The 18,467-nt window shown below is 42.7% G+C and overlaps 1 protein-coding gene across 2 annotated transcripts in view; it reads right to left on the bottom strand.

Moving 5' to 3' along the window:
* DACH2 (dachshund family transcription factor 2) overlaps positions 1-18,467 on the bottom strand; it is a 415,832-nt gene that overhangs the window by 118,076 nt on the left and 279,289 nt on the right. For both annotated transcript variants that reach the window (XM_027839863.1, XM_027839873.1), the window contains exon 3: positions 16,615-16,746. In XM_027839863.1, coding sequence (XP_027695664.1) covers positions 16,615-16,746 — 132 coding nt within the window. The remainder of the gene's footprint in view (positions 1-16,614; positions 16,747-18,467) is intronic.

Below are 18,467 nucleotides of genomic sequence, written 5' to 3'. Positions count from 1 at the left end.
ATACACACGATTGATAACGATAGCACTGTCTGGAGGGGAAAACAATTGCTGAGCCTTTGTTGAGGAGATCCATCATTACTCTAGTGACCTAGGGAATGCCCTGGGTGACTGAGAGGCATATCCACATGTATGATGTATATGCACACACCACTATCAGTAATGACCAATTTTACATTTGAATTATGTTGCAATGTTTAAATTATTACAATTTCCAAAGCTCTTTCCCATTCTCTGTCCACAATAACATGATGAGGTAGACAGGGCAGGTAGTACTTCTCGATTAAGAAATGAAGGCTCTTTTTCACCCTGGAGATGCCTCTACTGTGGCCCTCTCTTCTGATTGGCACATCCTGGACACAGACCACTATTTCATGAGACCCTCAGGCATGCTCGCCTCACTCCCCAATTCACTCTGGACTCTTCCCATCCCTGAGGAGCAGCCTTGGTCCCATGCCCGGAGTCCTCCCACCATCACACAGGTAAGCTCCTTGAGAGATATCAACTGGCTTTTTTGCTTAGATTTCTATCCCCAATACTTAGCATAGGAAACATTTAATAAACAATATTCATATTCTCTCTCTCTCTCTCTCTCCCTTCCCTCCTTCCCCCATTCCATTCTCAGATTAGTTATTATTCAGTTCAACAACCATTTCTTGAGCACCTACTATGGGCCAGGCAGTGGAGATACAAACACAAAAACAAAACAATCCTTGACCTCATGTCGCTTACATTCTACAACAACTACATGGTCACAAATAAGTCTAGATATACACAAAATGCAAGTCTACAGCACATAAAAAATAAATACAAGCTCATTTTCATAGCTAAAAAGGCAGCTTGATAGAGAAGCCAGAGAACCTTCCAGTAAGCAAGAATTGGGCTGAACTTGTCAATGCCCCAGACAACTCACCGAAGGTTACAGGAGTCACCAGGGTTTCTGCGTGAGGGACCTCCGCACTGATAAAAAGCACAGGCCATTGTGGAGGGATCTGAAATATTTTTACATGAGATTTCATACCAATAAAATCAGCACTGGGGCTGGGCCCTAAGGCATCCATGGATTAAGGGCATTTTGACATTAAACTATCCTTGCTTATTTATTGTTAGCTCCCTTCAGCTGCTGGGAGAGTTAGATCTCACTGGAGGGGGGGGGGCACATCCACCACACTCTTTAGTGAGCTGGGCTCCTCATATTTTAAAAGAAATATGTAACTGAGCCTGGCTCCCACCCCTGGTCCTACATCCTCATTTCAGAACCTCAATTTTCCAAATACTAGTGTCTTCTATAGATAAGGCAGTGCGATAAACTGAGGCAGGTGATCCCTCCTAGAACTCTTCAGTTACTGTTCATTTGGTTCCATAGCCCAAACATCTGATTGGATCTAATGGTAATCGCCAGGAGCAAAGAAAGGCGTGGTTCTAGCTTGAGATTGGCAGGGTCAGGGTAGGAAGCAATCCCCTCAACACAGTTCAGCTTGAGAGGAAGAAAAACAAAGCTTCTCTTGAAGGAGGTTCAGAGTGTCATCTACCTTGTGGTTGTAACAAGGCCTGGACACAATCTCGGGCCATGGGAGGGGAGGGGTAGGGAGTGACTCTTCTTCCCTCCTCCTAAGCAGAAGGCACTTAACTGGTCCTGTTGGAGCCTGGAGAAGACCATGTGCCTCTAGGGAGTGACTTAGGCATCTACTGGATTAGGCACCTGGTGGATTCTGGGTCTGCCTTTAATGACTAACTAAACCCATTCCTGGATGCAGAAAGGAGAGAGAATGGATGTAACCCAGCACCAGGCCCCTTGTATAACAGTGGTGGCCGTGTGGCACCAAAAACATAACATTGGGTTTGAAGAGGGACTTGGGTTGGAATCCCACTTCTACCACTTACTAGCCCTGAGACCCTGGGGAGGCTGGTCAGCTTCAGTTTCCTTATCTATAAAACAGGTCTAATAATACCAGCAGCAACTACCTCCTAGGGCCATTGTGAAACTTCAACAAGGTAACGCGGATCATTTGTTTTATAAAAGTGGAAGTGCTTCATCAGTTCTCCTCATGGTTTTTCTCTAGCCACATGTGCTCTTCACTTTAAAATAAATCATGGAGTATGTGAAATGCTGCCCATGCCCTAAATAGACCTTTCAGTCTTGGGGTAGTGCAAATACCACTAGACTTGAACTCAAGAGAGATTGTCTGGGTTTCCAACCCCTCCTCTGACATTTAAAATCACTGAGTCTCAATCTCCTCATCCACAAAATGGGGCTAAGAATAACAGTTACTTCCTCGGTATATTGTAAGGCGCCAACAAGATAAAGAAGCATGAGAAGGACTCAGCTCCAAATTATTACCATGAGAAAAATGGAATAAAGACACTGCTCAGCATTCAGTTCTAGGTTTCCATTTTGTACTCGTGACCTTAAAAAATTTAACTCCCTTGGGTCCTGAAGACCTAAGAAAGACACAAGCCTTCCTCTTTGAAATAGAAAGGTGAGCAGTATGAGTGTGGGATGGGGTAAGCACTAGGTCAGTGGGGCTAGATGGTGCTGACTGAGTGTTCTTCTTAACAAGGAAGGGTTCAACAGGTTTTAATGGCTAGGAAGAAACTAAGGGGAACTGTCCCTGGGGTGAAAAGCAAAGAGGAAATTCAACACCTTCAACTCTTACCCTACATCTACGTCTGAATCCTGGCTCTGCCACAAGCCAGCTGGGACCTTAAGTCATCTCCCTTCCCTGGGCCTTGATTGCCTCACCGATAAAATGCAGGTGTTCTATCAGAGAATTTCTCAGGGCTTTTCCAACTCTATGAATTCCCTAAGTCTTTCAGAAAAGGTAGATACTGAGATGCTGCCACGTTCCCCCTAAGCCCAGATTCCTATATGTGAAGTAAACCCCTCAACACCAAGAAGTATGCCAAAAGACCAAGTCAGGCTGCCCTCCAAAAGGCTGTTCAGCCCACATTTACCAACCTACTTTCGGTCAATTACTACTCTTTCTCATCTAAAGAGAAAGTCATGTCTGGTTCTCAAACAAAAGAAACTTACTTTGGAAAATTAAAAATGAGTGCTTCCTTGGAACCTCTCTGAACAACACAACTTTTGCTACTTCCTTTGACAGACTAATCTCTTAAAGAGACATGAAAATTCTCATTTTTCAAATTCCATGTCATTACTATAAGCTTACCTGTCTCTAGACTTTTTCCTTGATCAGGTATAAATTAGATAATGTGGAACTCTGTTGCTTGATTGGGCAATTTTGAGTTTAGAGACAATTACATATGTATATACACTTATATCTGGTCAAGGCCAACGAGAGATCAAAACTATTGTTATCTGCGCATCTTCCAAGCTAGATGACCTAGGAAGGAATCTAATTTTTTTATGCCTTGTTTTCCCCGCTCTGTAAAATAAGAAGAGTGGTAGCTTCCTTGGCTCCCAGAAATGATAAAAGGATATTGGAAAATAAAAAAGGGAACTTGGCATGCTATCTCCAACCTCCATGCCTTTGCACAAGCTGTCCCACATGCCTGGAATTGACTCCTTCTTCACTTGTATCTCCTGAAGTCTCTGGCTTCCTTAAACACTCAGTTTCATGTGCTACCTCCTAATAGAGCCTTTCTGATCCCCCTGGATGGTTAGCACTCTCTTCTTCTTCCTCAAATCATCATGTAAATGTATCTCTGTATAAATGTTGCATCCCAGTGTAGAGTGTAAGCACCTTGAGGACAGGGACTAGTTGATTTTTTTTTTTTGTCTCTCTACCACCAGGGCCTAGCCCAGCATCTGGAACAATGAAGACTTGCTCAAATGGATTGGAATTAGCAGAATTTTGAATCGTGTCCGTAAGTTTACATTATGACATGACTGGTTACTTGTGTTTGCTTTTGAAATGCTCAAGCAGGTGATTTTCCTAAGGAAATATTTTGTGTAGTGGGGGGGGGGATGTGTTCAGAGAATGAGTGCTTTAAGGACGACCCCAAAGAGAGTCCTGTGAGCCCCAGGTGGCATTCACAAAGATGAAAAAACCATCTGTTCTTTGAGCTTGTCATCTTTATTCTTACAATAAAATAACAGCCTAGGCATTCGGCTCTTTGAGAATAAAAGACCTACCTCTTTTGACTTTCGAAGCACTTGAAAATTTAAAAGGGAAAAACTCGAAAATGCTGACCGGGTAATAGCTGGGTGTTCACGGTGGGTGTAGAACAGGAAAGGTTACAATATGGATCTGTGCCTACGCGTTTCTTTTCAACGCAAGCAGCATCCTCCTGCTTCTGCTAACTCGGCAATCATACAGCTGACAGATTCCTGGGTTTTCTAAATAATGCATGGGCTTTTCTTTGAACATGTCAGTGCAAAAGTATCAATTCTGCCCCTGTGTCGTTGGTGACGCTGATTTGCCTTGACAGCATTCCATTAAACCAATGAGTTTTTCCCCTCCTGATGGTTCCTTAAATATTCCTCCGAGTGATGTATTTGTGGTTTTTAAAACAGATTGTGAAGGATGTTTGCATTTATGAGAAAAGGGCCTGGCAGGTATGGGGAGGGGAGAGGGGGTGTGGCACAGGAAGAATGGCACCAGCCACCCCAAAGCCCTGGGCTGGCTGGCAGGGACCATTCTGGTCCAAGGGTGCCCCAGATGTCAAATGATGATCTGGTTCGACCACGATCGACAGCTATTTGTCTGAAAATGGAACAACAGAACCGGTGTGCAATCTGCCATTTGTATATCCTGAGGAAATAGAGCTCAAATAGTCAGTTTCTCTCTGGAGAAAGCAGACACAAATGTATTCAACTGGTTTGGCCACATCAAGGAGTTTCAGGGAACAGGTAGCATCCCCTGGCCTAGTAGAACGCCCTGATGCCACTGTTTTTCTATCATGTCAGTTCAGTTAGCACCCTCCAAGCCCAAAGGATTGAGGGAAATGTCACTGATTCTCGAATTTCACAGTGCATTTTCATGGTTTTTTTTAGCATCTGTTGCCCCCATATAAGGTGGACCTTGAAGACTTGATCCAGGAGGCAAAAGAATTTTTACCTCCCATTTAAAAATTATTCAAATGTGAAACTGACATCAGCCCTCTAGGAGTCACTGCATGTATTTCCCTCCGCCTTCTCAGAGAAATACTAGGCTCTCCTGATGAGCACCCACCATAGTCAAGCTGGCAACAAATCTTTCCAGAGCCAGAGAGCCTTGGAATTCAAACTAATGTAGGAAAACCAATCTGACTCCATGATCAGGCAAGGACCAGGTTTAGACATGGGCTCAATTTGCCATCTAAGGGCCCTCTCTGTGGAAGTGACAACCTATGGAGGCAGGCAGCATCTTTGTTCAAATCTAAGAAAATCACGGGGTTTAGTGCCTCCTCTAATCAAGTCCAGGAAGTAAGTAAAAGGGGTTGGGGATGAAATACCTCCTGCACAAGGGACAACTTCAGGTGAATTCGGAAGGAAGCTAAGAAGCAGAAGTAAGGAGGGAGAGCATTCTAGGCATGAGGGACAGTCAGCGCAAGGGCACAGAGACAGGGGATGGAGTGTTGTGGGCAAGAGGCAGCAGGGCAGCCAGTGGAGCTGGCCCACAGAGAGCAAAGAGGGCAGTTAAGTATAAGGAGATTGGAAAGTTAGGAAGGGGCCAGACTGTGAAAGGCTTTGCTATATGCCAGGGGGCCTGACATTTAATCTTAAAGCTAATGGGGAGCTACTGAAATTTACCGAATACATGTATGGTCGGGGGTGGGGGGGAGTGGAGTGGGAGGGACAGAGACAGAACTGTGCTTTAAGAAAATCACTTTGGCCAGAGTGGGCTTAACATCGATAAAGTGGGTATGAGACACACAATTTCCCAGACTCCAATATATAATGGAGTACAGGCTCTTTAGTTCGTCCATCAACATAAGCCTTTGTCGTGGACAGACGCTGCAGATGGCAATGAGTTGGGCACAGAATTGAATAGGTATGGGAGGTTGGGTTGGATCACAGTGTGGAAACTACATACTGGAAAACTAGCTAACATACAGATCAGTTAGTATTTATGAGCTGCATGAAGATCCAGCAAAGAAGGCCGGGAGGGAGCAGGTCCATGAAAACCCAGAGAAGAGAGAATCCAGGAGAAGAGCGTGACTGACAGTGTTAAAGGCCGCAGAGAGTGACGACTGTAACTTTGGAGAGGGAAATTTCAGTGGAATGATGACGTCCAAAGTGAGAACACAGAGAAGTGGAGGCACCTAGCACAGACAACTTCCTCAACGGCTTCAGCAGAGAAGGGAAAGAGGGATAGAGGATGACAGGTGGTGACAGCTGATGGGGATGGCTTGATCAAGTGAGAGTTCTTTAAGGATGGGGAAGATATGGAAGTAGGAAAGGAGCCCTTAGATAGGGAGAGACTGAAGGTTAGAGAGAGGGCAAGGACAATAGGAAGAGCAATCTTCTGGAGAAGGAAGAGGAGAGGATCTAAAGTACATGGAGAGGGGGTTGCCTTGGCCAGGAGGGTGCTACCACTTCATATGAGACAGAGGAAAAGGAGAAGACATTTGAAGGAGAAGATATTTGAACGATATGAAATGGGGAGGAGGGAAGAAGAGGGAATTCTTGAAAAATGGCCTCAATTTTTCTGTGAAGTATGAAGTAAGGTTCTCAGCTGAGAGGGTTGGGGCAAGGTATGTCATGAGAGGCTTAAGGAGGGATGCAAAAGTTTGGAATAGCTGCCTTGGTAATTGAGTTAGCAAGCTGATTAGAGGAATGTAAAAGGACTGCCTTGCTGCAGTGAGGGCCCACTTGAGATAATATAACAAATTTGCAGTGGAGCCAGTCAACATGATTTCATGATTCTCTTTAGCTCTGTTCAAGAGCATAGGAGTAGTAGCAAAGAAGGCAGAGGGTGAGAATAATCCAGGATGGTGGTTTGGTAAGACAAGATTGGCAAAAGGACCTGCAAAGTATTTAAGTGCAGAGTTTAGCTGACTCACCAAGTTGTTGAAATAGGGAAGGGAGGAGAGTGTAGCCAGTACAGGAGTGATGACCTAAAAAAGAACTGAAGAGTGGAAGGAAAGCTCATGGTAGGAACCAAGAACAGGATTGGCATAATAAGGCAGAGGAGAAAATGGAATGATAAAAGATTATGACTGGATAAAGGAATATGAGTTTAGGAAAATGAAGTGAGACATTTGTAGGTGATGGTAAGATCAAAAGTGTGCCCATCTTTGTGGGTGGCTGAGGCATAATGTCAGAGTATGTCATGGGAATGGTGCAGACTGCAGAAGTGGAAAGTGAGGGTAGTTGAAGGAGCATCAGTATATTTGGCGAACTCCCAAAGTAAAAGGGCAAAAGTTATGATGGAGATCAAAATGGTGAGCTTGGCACTGACTGCATCCAGAGAGGGATAAGGTCCTGGAAGTCAGAGATTAAGTGATCAATTTGGAATTAATAACTCTCAGTGGAGGAGAGGTAGTTGAGTGGTGGTGGTAGAGAAAGTCAGGCAGTAGCAATGGGGAACAATGCCCAGTGGGGTGGGGCACTTGGAGCGGGGAAACAGGAGAGAAAGTGAGACCAGAGTGGGAAGAGATTGCTAGAAATTCAAACAGGTCTCACTGAGTGTCAGAAAGTGGAAAGAGTGAGAAAGTGAAAGGGTCGAAGTTGAAAGGAATTTGATTAATTACGGAGCAGATAGTCTAGAGAGCACAGTGGAAGGGGAGGAAAAGTCTGGAAAGAGACAAGCTCCTCAGCCGAGGATTTCTTATGTCACTCTTCTCAACATATTTTGCATTACAGTAAAACTGGAGTGCTGTATTAGCTGGGCCCCAGGAACTCAAGTCCATGTCACCCTTCTGGGCACAGAGAGCCGCTATCTGCCACGGCTGAAAGGCATTCCTTTTTCCAGCTCTCAGAATCCCTATCTATCTCCTAGGGTCGACTCAGGTACAGCATTGCCTGATACCAGCCATTTAGGAGGCCTCCCCTTCTCAAAATACCTTCTAATTCCTAATCTGTATACATGTGGTATCTTTATTTTTTTTTTGAAGCATACTTTTTTAACTTTATTTTTCTTGAGGGCTTTTTTTTTTTGGTCTATGTTTTCTTTCACAACATGATTAACATGGAAGTATGTTCTATATGACCACACATGTACAACCTATATCGAATTGCTTGCCTTCCCAATGGGGGGGGGGGGGAAAGAGGGAGGAAGGGAGGAAATTCGGAACCCAAAGTTCCAAAAAGGAATGTTAAAAATTGTTTTTACATGCAACTGGGGGAAAAAAATAAAATATTAAATAGATTTTAAAAAAAGAAGTGATGTGCCCAAATTCATATGGGCAATCAAAGACTAGTAGAATCTGAGCTGGAAATTACCTCAGACACCAACTGGTCCACCCACAATATCCCCAAGTGATCACCCAACCTATGCTGGAAGGTGTCCTCTACTATCCCTAATCTCCTCACACTCCTCCTCCCCCTTTGGGACTCTATTCACAAAGTGATACTCTTCATCCTTATCCCGAGAACCAAAGTCTCCATATAAATCAGAGTTAAGATATGAATTTAGATCTTGTGATTCCAAATCCAGCATTCTTGCCACTGTTAACTACTACTACTACTACTACTACTACTACTACTACTACTACTACTACTACTACTACTACTACCACTACTATTAAGAGTTACAACATTTGAAGTTTAGCTGGGCTACTAATTAACATGACATATAATCTTCCTAGGCCTCCTCACTCTTTTAGATAAAATAATTACTGCTTTTCATGATTCTCCCAGCTTCAAAATTCCACGTTTCTATAAGTCACAGAAGATCAACCATAATGCTGACAAAAATTAGAGATAATAACAATAAATCCCTGCTCTCCTGGGGGAGCCTATGCAGATGACTGATAATGTGGGGGTTGAACATGATTATCTCTAGGATCCCTTCCAGTTCCTATAACATATGATCCTGTGAAACTTTTCTAGTTTCCTGGGTCACACGATGCCAGGTAAATATTACAGGAATGGTGATTTGAAGTCTTTTATTCTTAACAAAGCTATCAACCGTACCTGGAAACTTGAATAAGCTTATCAAACAATTACTGACCTGTAAGGTCTGTATCTCTTCTAATGAAATCAGAGGGGGCAAATATGAAAAACAGAAACCAGCAACCAAGTGGGAAAAGTTTAGTAAGAGGTAGGTGGGAGTGAGAAACAAACTAGAATCTCAAAGTTCTACTTAAGGCCCATGATAGACTGTACTGAGGCTAAAACCTATTCTGCAACTTCTTTATTTTTTCTTTTTTTGTGGGGGGGGAAGACAATTGGGGTTAAGTGACTTGCCCAGGGTCACACAGCTAGTTAAGTGTCAAGTGTCTGGGGACACATTTGAACTCAGATCCTCCTGACTGCAGGGTTGGTGATGTATCCACTGCACCACCTACCTGCCCCTTCTGCAACTTCTCTAATGAATAATTATTATTAAAAATTGTTGAGTATTACTCATCATATCTACTCTCTGACAAAGAGTTCCTTGAGGTGGTCCCATCTTGACTCTGGGTACGGACCCTTAATGTGAAGAGGCAGAGTCTTCTCGTGGGAGTGGCTTGAGTTAGTTGCAATGGTGCTTTCCTCATCAAGGACCTTTGGGAAAGGGACTAGAGCTTCCCATGCTCTTTTCAAACAAGTCTTCTGGGGTCCCTCCATCCTAGTTCTTGGCACTTCGCGTCCTCCTCAGCTCGGGGGCTCTACCTCGGGACAGAGGGTCCTTGAGAAGCGCCAGGAAGTTAAGGACAGTGCTGGACTAGGAGTGTTGGGATGGCCAAGGTTCCAAGTCCACCTCATACATTTACTGTGTAGCCTTGGGGCAAGTCACTTAACCCTGACTTCCTTTTCTTCTTCCTTCACCATATTCAATCTCTCACCAAATCCTACCAATTATTTCCCTGTCCTGTTCCCTAGATAGGCCCTTTCCTCTGTGATCCCAGAATCATTCCTGTCATCTAGAATTAAACCACTTCATACCTAGACTCCATGAGCCTCTTTGCTAGGCTGTGCCACAAGGCTCTGCCCCCTTCTGCCTAGCCTACGTACTTAGCCTTGTCTCTCTCCCAAACATTAAACTCTAAGAGAGTCCCTCAAGAGTAATTCTGTGTTGTCGATGTTATTTTTAAAGATGAAAGTCCCGAAATCACACCAATTGCCCCAATATACCAGCAGCCCTCTGACCTTAAGGCTGACAGTGTAACACACTCCAGACTGCTCATGTCCCTTCCCTCCCTGCCAAGTTTCCAGAGGGACCCAGGCCAGAAAGATTCATGGCAGCAACTGTTTCCTCCAAGAAATACTTACGCGTTCCCACTATGGCCAGTATCCTGGGGTTACAAACACCGTGACACTTTGTGGTGAATTGATAATTAGTATAGCATCATTAGTTTTTTATAAGGGCCTTTCATGGAGTAATTTTGTTAACATGGTCTCTTGACACACGGTCCACTTGAGAAATTCCCCGAGGTTGGCTTTGCCCCTCCACACTTCTTAGAAGTGCTAACGCCATCTTGTTGAGGACATGGGAAATCATACCCAATCCATCAGATACAGAGAGTCAAGCAATTCACTACAAAAGAAAATCTATTTTTCCCTTCAATAGGCTGACTTAGCCTTGCCCAGTCTTGGTGTTAATTATTAAAAACACTTCTTCCAAATCTAAAAAAGAAACAGATCGTCAACAATGTACATATCACAAGCCCATGGCTGTTATTTTACTTACTGGTTCAGTTTAAAATCCACAAACACACTCAGAATAACACGTTCTACCTTGTATGTGGGGATCAAATGCTTAATTAGATGAAAAACTATCTACCTCAAAATCTATCTTTCAGAAAGAATCGAGGCTTTAACACGACTCCGATATGGACTGGTGGGACTTTTTTATTATTTTAGAATGCATTTTCCTTTTTTTTCTAAAAAGGATAACTGTAAGAGGTATTTAAAGTCAATATGTTCAATATGTGCCATACATCAGGGTTTGATATCTGGCACAGTAATAAGCTAATTACTATTGGTTTCTGTCAACTTCCAAATGATTCACAAAATGAACTTTTTTTGAAAAATGATAAAAAAATACTGAAAGTCAGCAGTTGCACAATCCCTTGAAAAACAAAATCTTATAATGAAGAAAACAAACATGACAAATTATTTACCCTAATTTTCTCAAAGTTCTAGGAAAAAAAATTAACGTACTTTGTTTTTGTATCATTCACAAAAAGACCCATTGCACTTGCCTTAGGTGGGAGGATATTTGTCCTCTTTTGTTTCCTTTTATGAGGATAACACTCAGAGCCCAGAAAACATTGCAAATCAATCTGCAAACACCTTTAAGAGAAGAGCATGCTGGGTAAGGCCCAGCATGGCTTCCTAAAGACCAAGTCTTGTCAGACTAATCTAATCTTCTGTGACAGAATGACAGTCTGGGAGACAGAGGGGAAGGGATAGATGTAATTTGTTTGGACTTTATCAAGGTTTTAAGGTTTAGCCTGAACAATCAGCTCATCAATAAAACGTGAAAATGGGTATAGGATGTGCACCTGACGAGGGCTCCAAGATGGCATGACAGGGGCACCCAGGGAGTGGTCCTCCACAGACCAAGGGTAGTCTGGTGGGAATTGCAAACAACAGCATCTCTCCTAGGCCACATCCTAGACTTGGGGTTAATATTTGCATTGGTGACAGAGGTGGTGAAATAGAAAACAGGATCGTTAAATACGCAGGTATTACTAAGCTGGGGGGCGGGCTGGCAGTTTGGAGGATGGGTTGAGAATTTAAAATTACTTCATCAAGTTGTAGATAAGAGTTAAAAGTAAGAAGGGATAGAATTTGAGAATCAAAAGCAACGTGAAAGCCCTTTAACCAAATCGTGCAAACACAAAATAGGAAAGGGTAGACTCTCAATCAAGCTAAATATGTCTATTTTATGGAGTTTTAAGGCTTATAAAGCGATTGCCATTCTGTTCAATCATTGGAATCTTTCAGCAACTCTGTGAGGTTACTATTATCTCAAAGGAGATCAAAAACTTTCCCAGGGTCATACAACCAGCAAGCACAGGAGAGATGATTGGAATCTAAGTCGTCCTGACTCAAAGTTGAACACTCCTTCCACTATGCCATGCTTCCTTCGCCATCTCCCAAAAAAGATTAAAAGATATAGGGCGCTAAAGTGGCTTGGAGGCAGACCATGAGTCATCAATGTGAGGACAAAATTAAAATGCTCAACAGGATACAGCATGTAGGACCCAAGAGTGGTTTAGAAAGTCTATGTTAAGCCTTTCGCAGAGCATTGAGAGGGAGGGGAGGGCTCACAGGAAGTATATATGACTGATTAAGCAGCAATGCGTGTGCCAAATGAGCATGAGAAAGGGAAAGATTAAGATTAGAGAAGACAATGTTTGAGCATAAGCTGAACTTGGGGGTACTTGAACCCAGAGAAGAGCGAAAAATTGTTCTCAATGCCACTGAGAACAGACTAAGGGTGCCTTCTGCACTACAGTAGTTGTTTAGGTTAGACATTAGAGAATTTCCAAATAGGCAAAATGGCTGCCTCTTGGGATTGGTTAGGAATCTTTTAAAAGAATAGGTTCCCAGGGTTGATGCATGTTTCTATCTGACAGAGTGGGAGAAGGAACAGCAGCATACAGCCTGAAGGATCTATGGTCCTATGAAATGAAGCCTTAAAAATCATGGGGTTTTCTCAACGCAGGTGCAAAAACAAACAAAGAAACCCAGAACACATCTTCTGGTTCCCTAGACATAAGTCTTATGATCTCTTACAAAGATGATAAAAGACATGGAGACTATTTGGGAGCTTGGATTAGAGCTTCTGAAATTCTTCTAAAATCTGTCTCTGTCTCTGTCTGTCTCTGTCTCTGTCTCTGTCTCTCTCTCTCTCTCTCCTTCTTGTCCCTATCAAACTTGACTTTCAACGTACTCAGATGTCCAATGTCTCCTCCACGTAAGCTACGTTATCATCACACAAGGCTGCACAAGTACAGACCAAGAATGTCAACAATTTATGCAGGTATCACCTCAAACCCACTCGAGTAAGGCACTATGTATAGTTCCTTCGGAACTAAATAATATTGCTTAAAACAAAACAAAACCTCCATCTCTTTGTATAAGGCAAGAGGCAATCCTCCCAGTCTTTGTTACAGTGTTAAAAAAAAATAAAGCCTGCTGCTGTGGAACTATATTTCTGATTTGACAGCTACAATTATAATCATTCAGGCATCTATTTCCCACAAACTCTCCACAGCCATAACCTTTAGTGATTAATTATAAAGCTCCAGGAGCAATAGTACACAGACTAATTTCCTAAAACAATAAAAGACAGAATTTCTCATTTGGAGTTCAATGAAACACGAACAGGTTGTTATTCATGCCGAAATCTCAATGCAGAGTCATGTTGCAGCCATTAGAGACGCTATTAAACACAACCTCCAATCAAAGAAACTAGAGGTCTGTCTCCAGAAGGAGAAAATACTGGCCTACCTCGCCAATCTTCTCTCGTTGCCATCTCGTCTTTTCCCCCCAAATGTTAAGAATTCAATTGCTTTTTCAGGCCCCCCTCATATTCCTACTCCCTCAGAATCATTACAAAATATAAGATTAGAATAAACAGCCAGAGCAAACAGAAGCTTTCCCATAAAGCAAATCACATGCATGTGCACACTGATATGGCGCCCACCTGCCAATGGCCCTTGTATAACCTCTGTGCAGGCATCTCACCATCACGTGGGCTTTCCCCCATGTCATGGCAGCAGCTTTGTTCAGGGCGTGAGTTGGACAATTTCCTTAAGCTATGGCATTGTTATTTGAAAGAAGGGAATCAAGGTACAAAGGCCAATCTGAGAACTATAGAACATTTCAACACTTTGCTATATATTTAGTCAAACACGAATGCCAAAAGGCAATATTCAGGTGTTCCACAGAAAAACAGCCATATTACTGGAAAATGGGGGAGGGGGGCTGGTCGGTGTGGGTGTGTCTGTCTGAGGTAGAGGGAGGGGATGGGACAAGGTAGCTAGCTGGGATAAGAGGTTATTACAAGGACTTGGCAGAGAGATAAAAACAAATCTGGTGTTGTTTTAAGTGACAGAGTATTTACACATTCTGATATTCAGATATTTATAGATCTCTTGCAGATATTTTCCCCTCATGACAGCGTAAGCTCCTAAGGATAGGCACATGGCTCCTATATCTTAGGTTGATACAACACTCTACAATTTATAGTGGTGTTCCTCACAACAACCCTGTGAGGTAGGTAAGTAGGGCAAAAAGGGATGTCCTCATTGGATGGATGAGGAAAGTGGAGGCTCGCGACAGCACCTTATGGCACGTGGATATGTGGCAAGAGCTCAGTGAGCATGTCAAAAGAACGAATGGCTACGCCATGAACAAAAGAACACCCTCACTAGACACTACACAGAAATTAGAGCAGGCCACCTTATTCCAAGAAACCTAATTGACAACTACGAGGTTTTCTGAACCCGAAGACTTTGCTCCCTGGGACAGATTCTAAAATTATCCCTCTCTAAACTGTCATCTCTTCAGTGCTCAGCCATGATGCTTAGCATCAGCCACCAAGGTGACTGACTGCTGTCTTGGGTTGGGGACTGAGTTTTAAGGATCAGCAGTTCAAAAGTCCACTAGAAGTATTCCCTGTGTGCCAGAGGAAAGGAAGTATGGTGATGAAGTCCAAGGGGCTGTTATGCTAGGGTTGATTAAGGAACCCCAGAATACATTATCCCCAGAATGCAAAGGAAGCGCCTATTCAATAATAACCTTTCCTTCATTCTAGACTACTGGATTGTTTTTTAAAGTCAAAATAAGATCATCCAACTTCATAAATTGGCCCCAAACATATTCTCTGTAACTTCAGCATGACAGTCATTCATTCATTCAAGAAACAACCCTTAAGGTTAGTTTTACACAATATTATCTTAAATTATAGTACATGACCTGAAATTGTTGTGAAACCTGTATTGTGGATCATGTCCCAGAAGTCCCTGATGTGGGTGCATGGTGGGGAGAAGGGGGACCAAGGAGCTTGGAAATAGGCCAACAGATAACAAGCACAAGTTCACCAGGGCTAATCTTACTTCTAAGGTATCCCTGGTATTCTGTGGGACCAAGTATGACTGAGGCTCCCGATGAATGCACTGGGATGCATGATTTTGGATGAACAGACTTGGCACCTCATCACTAACACCTGGGAGATCCTTAAAGGCCTATTCTTCCTTTGGATTTTCTGTGGGATTCCTCAGTTCCCTGTAAGTACCTGATGGGCATTCAGGCCTCTATCATGCCCTAAATCTTTTTACTCTGCTCTACCCTCCCAATCTCTACCTACTTTTCCCCCTCTTGGCATTCATTAAGGTATATCAAAGGTGGCAGCCACCGAGACCAAAGGAGGAAAGTTCTGTCTTTGATCTCTGTTAGCAGTGGCCAATGCCAATACTGGAAACGTGCATAGGAAGAAGACAACAGAAATGCCTAAGACTTTCTCTCGGACTTTCCAAATAGTTCTAGCTAGAAAAAATGTTCCTGACCCAAGTACCATAGTGATCTACCTTCAGTGGTGGTACAGTTGGCAACCCAATATTTTTAAATAACAATTATTTTCAGGAAAAAGAGTGCCTCCATTTGAGTAGCCTTTGAAAAGGCTAAAAAAAATTATATTTGTTAAGTCTGCTTTAACTACCTCTCAAGTAAGGATTAATTCAACTGTAAGCACCTCACGCCAAGGACAACTGCAGACTTAACACAAATGGTACAGTACGGAGGTCTGCATCCCACACAAGGAGAAACGATAATAAATACATTTATGGGTAATGATGATGCTTAGCTTTCTCCAATGTGGATCAGCAAAGAAATGATGAGTGACCAGGTTCAAAAATAGCCTCTGAAAAAAAGTGTCTATCTCAAATGATCTGGGTTGTCTTGCTAACATTAAGGCAGACCTCATATTAGTTTTGGGTCATTTTACAGAAAGGGAATTTCTGATACTGAGGCCAAAATGGGAGACTGGATGGCATTGTCTCTAATTTCTTTTGACAATAACAAAAAATGTCCTCTAATATAATGCCAGATTTTAGGATATCTTCGTAGGCAATGGAGATTAGTTCTGCAACATTTGAAGATTTGGAAATCAGTGAGTCAAGAGTCAGGAGGAGCGTGTATTGCCTCTTTCCATGGAGGAATGGCAGCCTTCCTGTTTTCTCTCTCACTTGGCTCAGTTATAAAAGCGTGTAGACAATGTGAGCAGCAGGGATCTGATGAAAGTGAGACTACCTTGGAACACGAGATCCTAAATGGGTTGTGTGATTGTGATGAGGGATCTGAGGGGTTCCAGTTACCCAAAAACGTTTGCAACTAAGGGTGGAATCAAAGGATCTTCATTGGTTTGGCTGCCCTTTGGAGGTGGGAAAACACCCTGGAAAAATAAGCCTAGGCAGCTGTATTCTACAGAGGGAGTAGGGAAGGAATCACCTGGTGAAGTTTCTGGTTTGTGTGTGTAGGTTAGGAAAGCAAAAAAGAGGAGAAGTTTGAGGGCACCCTCCTTCACTACCACCATCAATGGATAACAACTGCCATCTTGGCATTCTTACCAGCATTAGAGTTAAGCTCTTCATTTTCTGATTCGGTTCCATTTTGGCTTCCACCTCCGTGGAGACTATTCATTGCCATGAGCTTCATCTTCTGTAACTTCATGGCCTCGGCCATGGCAGCGGCTGTAATACCTAAAACCAAAATAGCCACAATTCAAATATGGGCTCTCTTTTAACATAACTGAGGATGGTGTATTTGTTGGCCTAACAATCCCGTTAGGAACAGTGGGAAGCCAAATGGAAGCCACAATTGTAATTTTTTTTTTTTTGAAACAAAGCTATTTTCAACTCCTTTGGTCACTTCTCCATTCATCTTCCAAATGACAGTCTAAAAAGAATCCTGCTATACAGATCTGAAACCACAGAGAAGAAAGGTACTAAAAACAAACTTGCCTGCAAAATGCCTACACTGGTAGTTAGCAATGCAGCGTAATCCAAATGCCGAATACGGGGGTTGCCAATGGCGCTCAACAGTTGCTTTACATCACTTTTTATCTACTTTATTGCCTCTGCTATCACCTTGAGTGTGTCCATCAGTACAAACACAACAAATGAACAGACCTAGGAGTGACCTAAAATTTACTAGAAGGAAGAATTCTGGCTAGATCATATTTGGAAAATAGTATAATGTTTTCATTGAAGCCAAGCTACTCACTGCTGCCAAGGCCATCAACATTTCAATACTGATATTCTCCCAGTGATGGCCATGAGTCAGAGAATAATACAGCCTCCAAAGCATCAACCTTCCAGGAGACACAAAAAGGACTACGGAAAGATGCATAGTGAGTGTAAACTAGCTTGTCCTTAAGAGTTCTGCTAAAGACACCACCACAGATACTTAAGACCCAAAAAGGAGGTGGGCCAGTCATGGAGCAAGAGCTACACAGGATGAGAAAGCACAGAGAAGGTATAATCTAAACGATGGAGGGAACAACCCTTTAGATGAGATCATAGAACCACTGAAGTACTGAAGTTATACCATGAAGCCAGAGGCAGTACTCACAAATGCAGGTAGCTACTACTTCTTTTTGTGGATATTTACATCATATTTCAAGTGACGAAGGATGGGTATGACCTCAAGTAGGCTTATTTTTACAGTTTGGGGAATTTATGATAAAAATTAATATCAGTTTACTGACATTTACTATGTCTAGGGCAAGCTCCTGAGGGACACAAAATATAAGACATTCTCGTTGACCTCAAAGAGCTTAAAACAATAACTTCTTCAAATGATAGCTCTGTCCTCACAATAACTCTGTGAGGTAGGTACTTAGGTACATTACTGAGCCCCAAGAGAAGACACAATGCTTCTTTGACCTTCACTGACTTCACCTGTAAAATGGAGAGTTGGATAAGATGAATAAAGGAAGGGGAGAGGAAAACAAAAGACACTGGGACAAAGGCAATCATTCTGTTAAATTGCATCAACTGAAAGAAAATAAAATAGGACATAGTGTTAAACTGTAAACCTAAACTGTAAAATTTATCCTCAGTATTGGGTTTAAAAAAAAGCTTGCGAAAAAGTAAGCTTCTTCTCTAATACGACTGGTTTAAGGAAGGAAGTCATGGTCGTGAGTATCACAGAAAGCAAATCATGGAGAAGCAGAGGACCATCCATACGAGGTGACGGTATACGAATTCATAACATGATGTGCCTGTCTTCGGTATTTCCAGAGAATCTGTCACCAGGGCTTATTTATCTTTAGCTAGTCTTGCAAAGAGGCCTGCTCTCCAAGTGACAGTGAGTTAAACAGAAGAACTCTGCCTCGTACACCCAAAGCTGAGGACCTCACGTCTAAAGAAGGAACCTTTACAGCCGGTCCCTCTTTCTGACAATGACTCAGGAGAGGACA

The sequence above is a fragment of the Vombatus ursinus genome, unplaced genomic scaffold, assembly GCF_900497805.2.
Source record: "Vombatus ursinus unplaced genomic scaffold, bare-nosed wombat genome assembly UNPS02004691.1, whole genome shotgun sequence".
In the NCBI taxonomy this organism is placed as follows: Eukaryota; Metazoa; Chordata; class Mammalia; order Diprotodontia; family Vombatidae; genus Vombatus; species Vombatus ursinus.
Note: the sequence above shows the minus strand (reverse complement) of the source record. Positions and strands in the feature narration are given on the sequence as shown.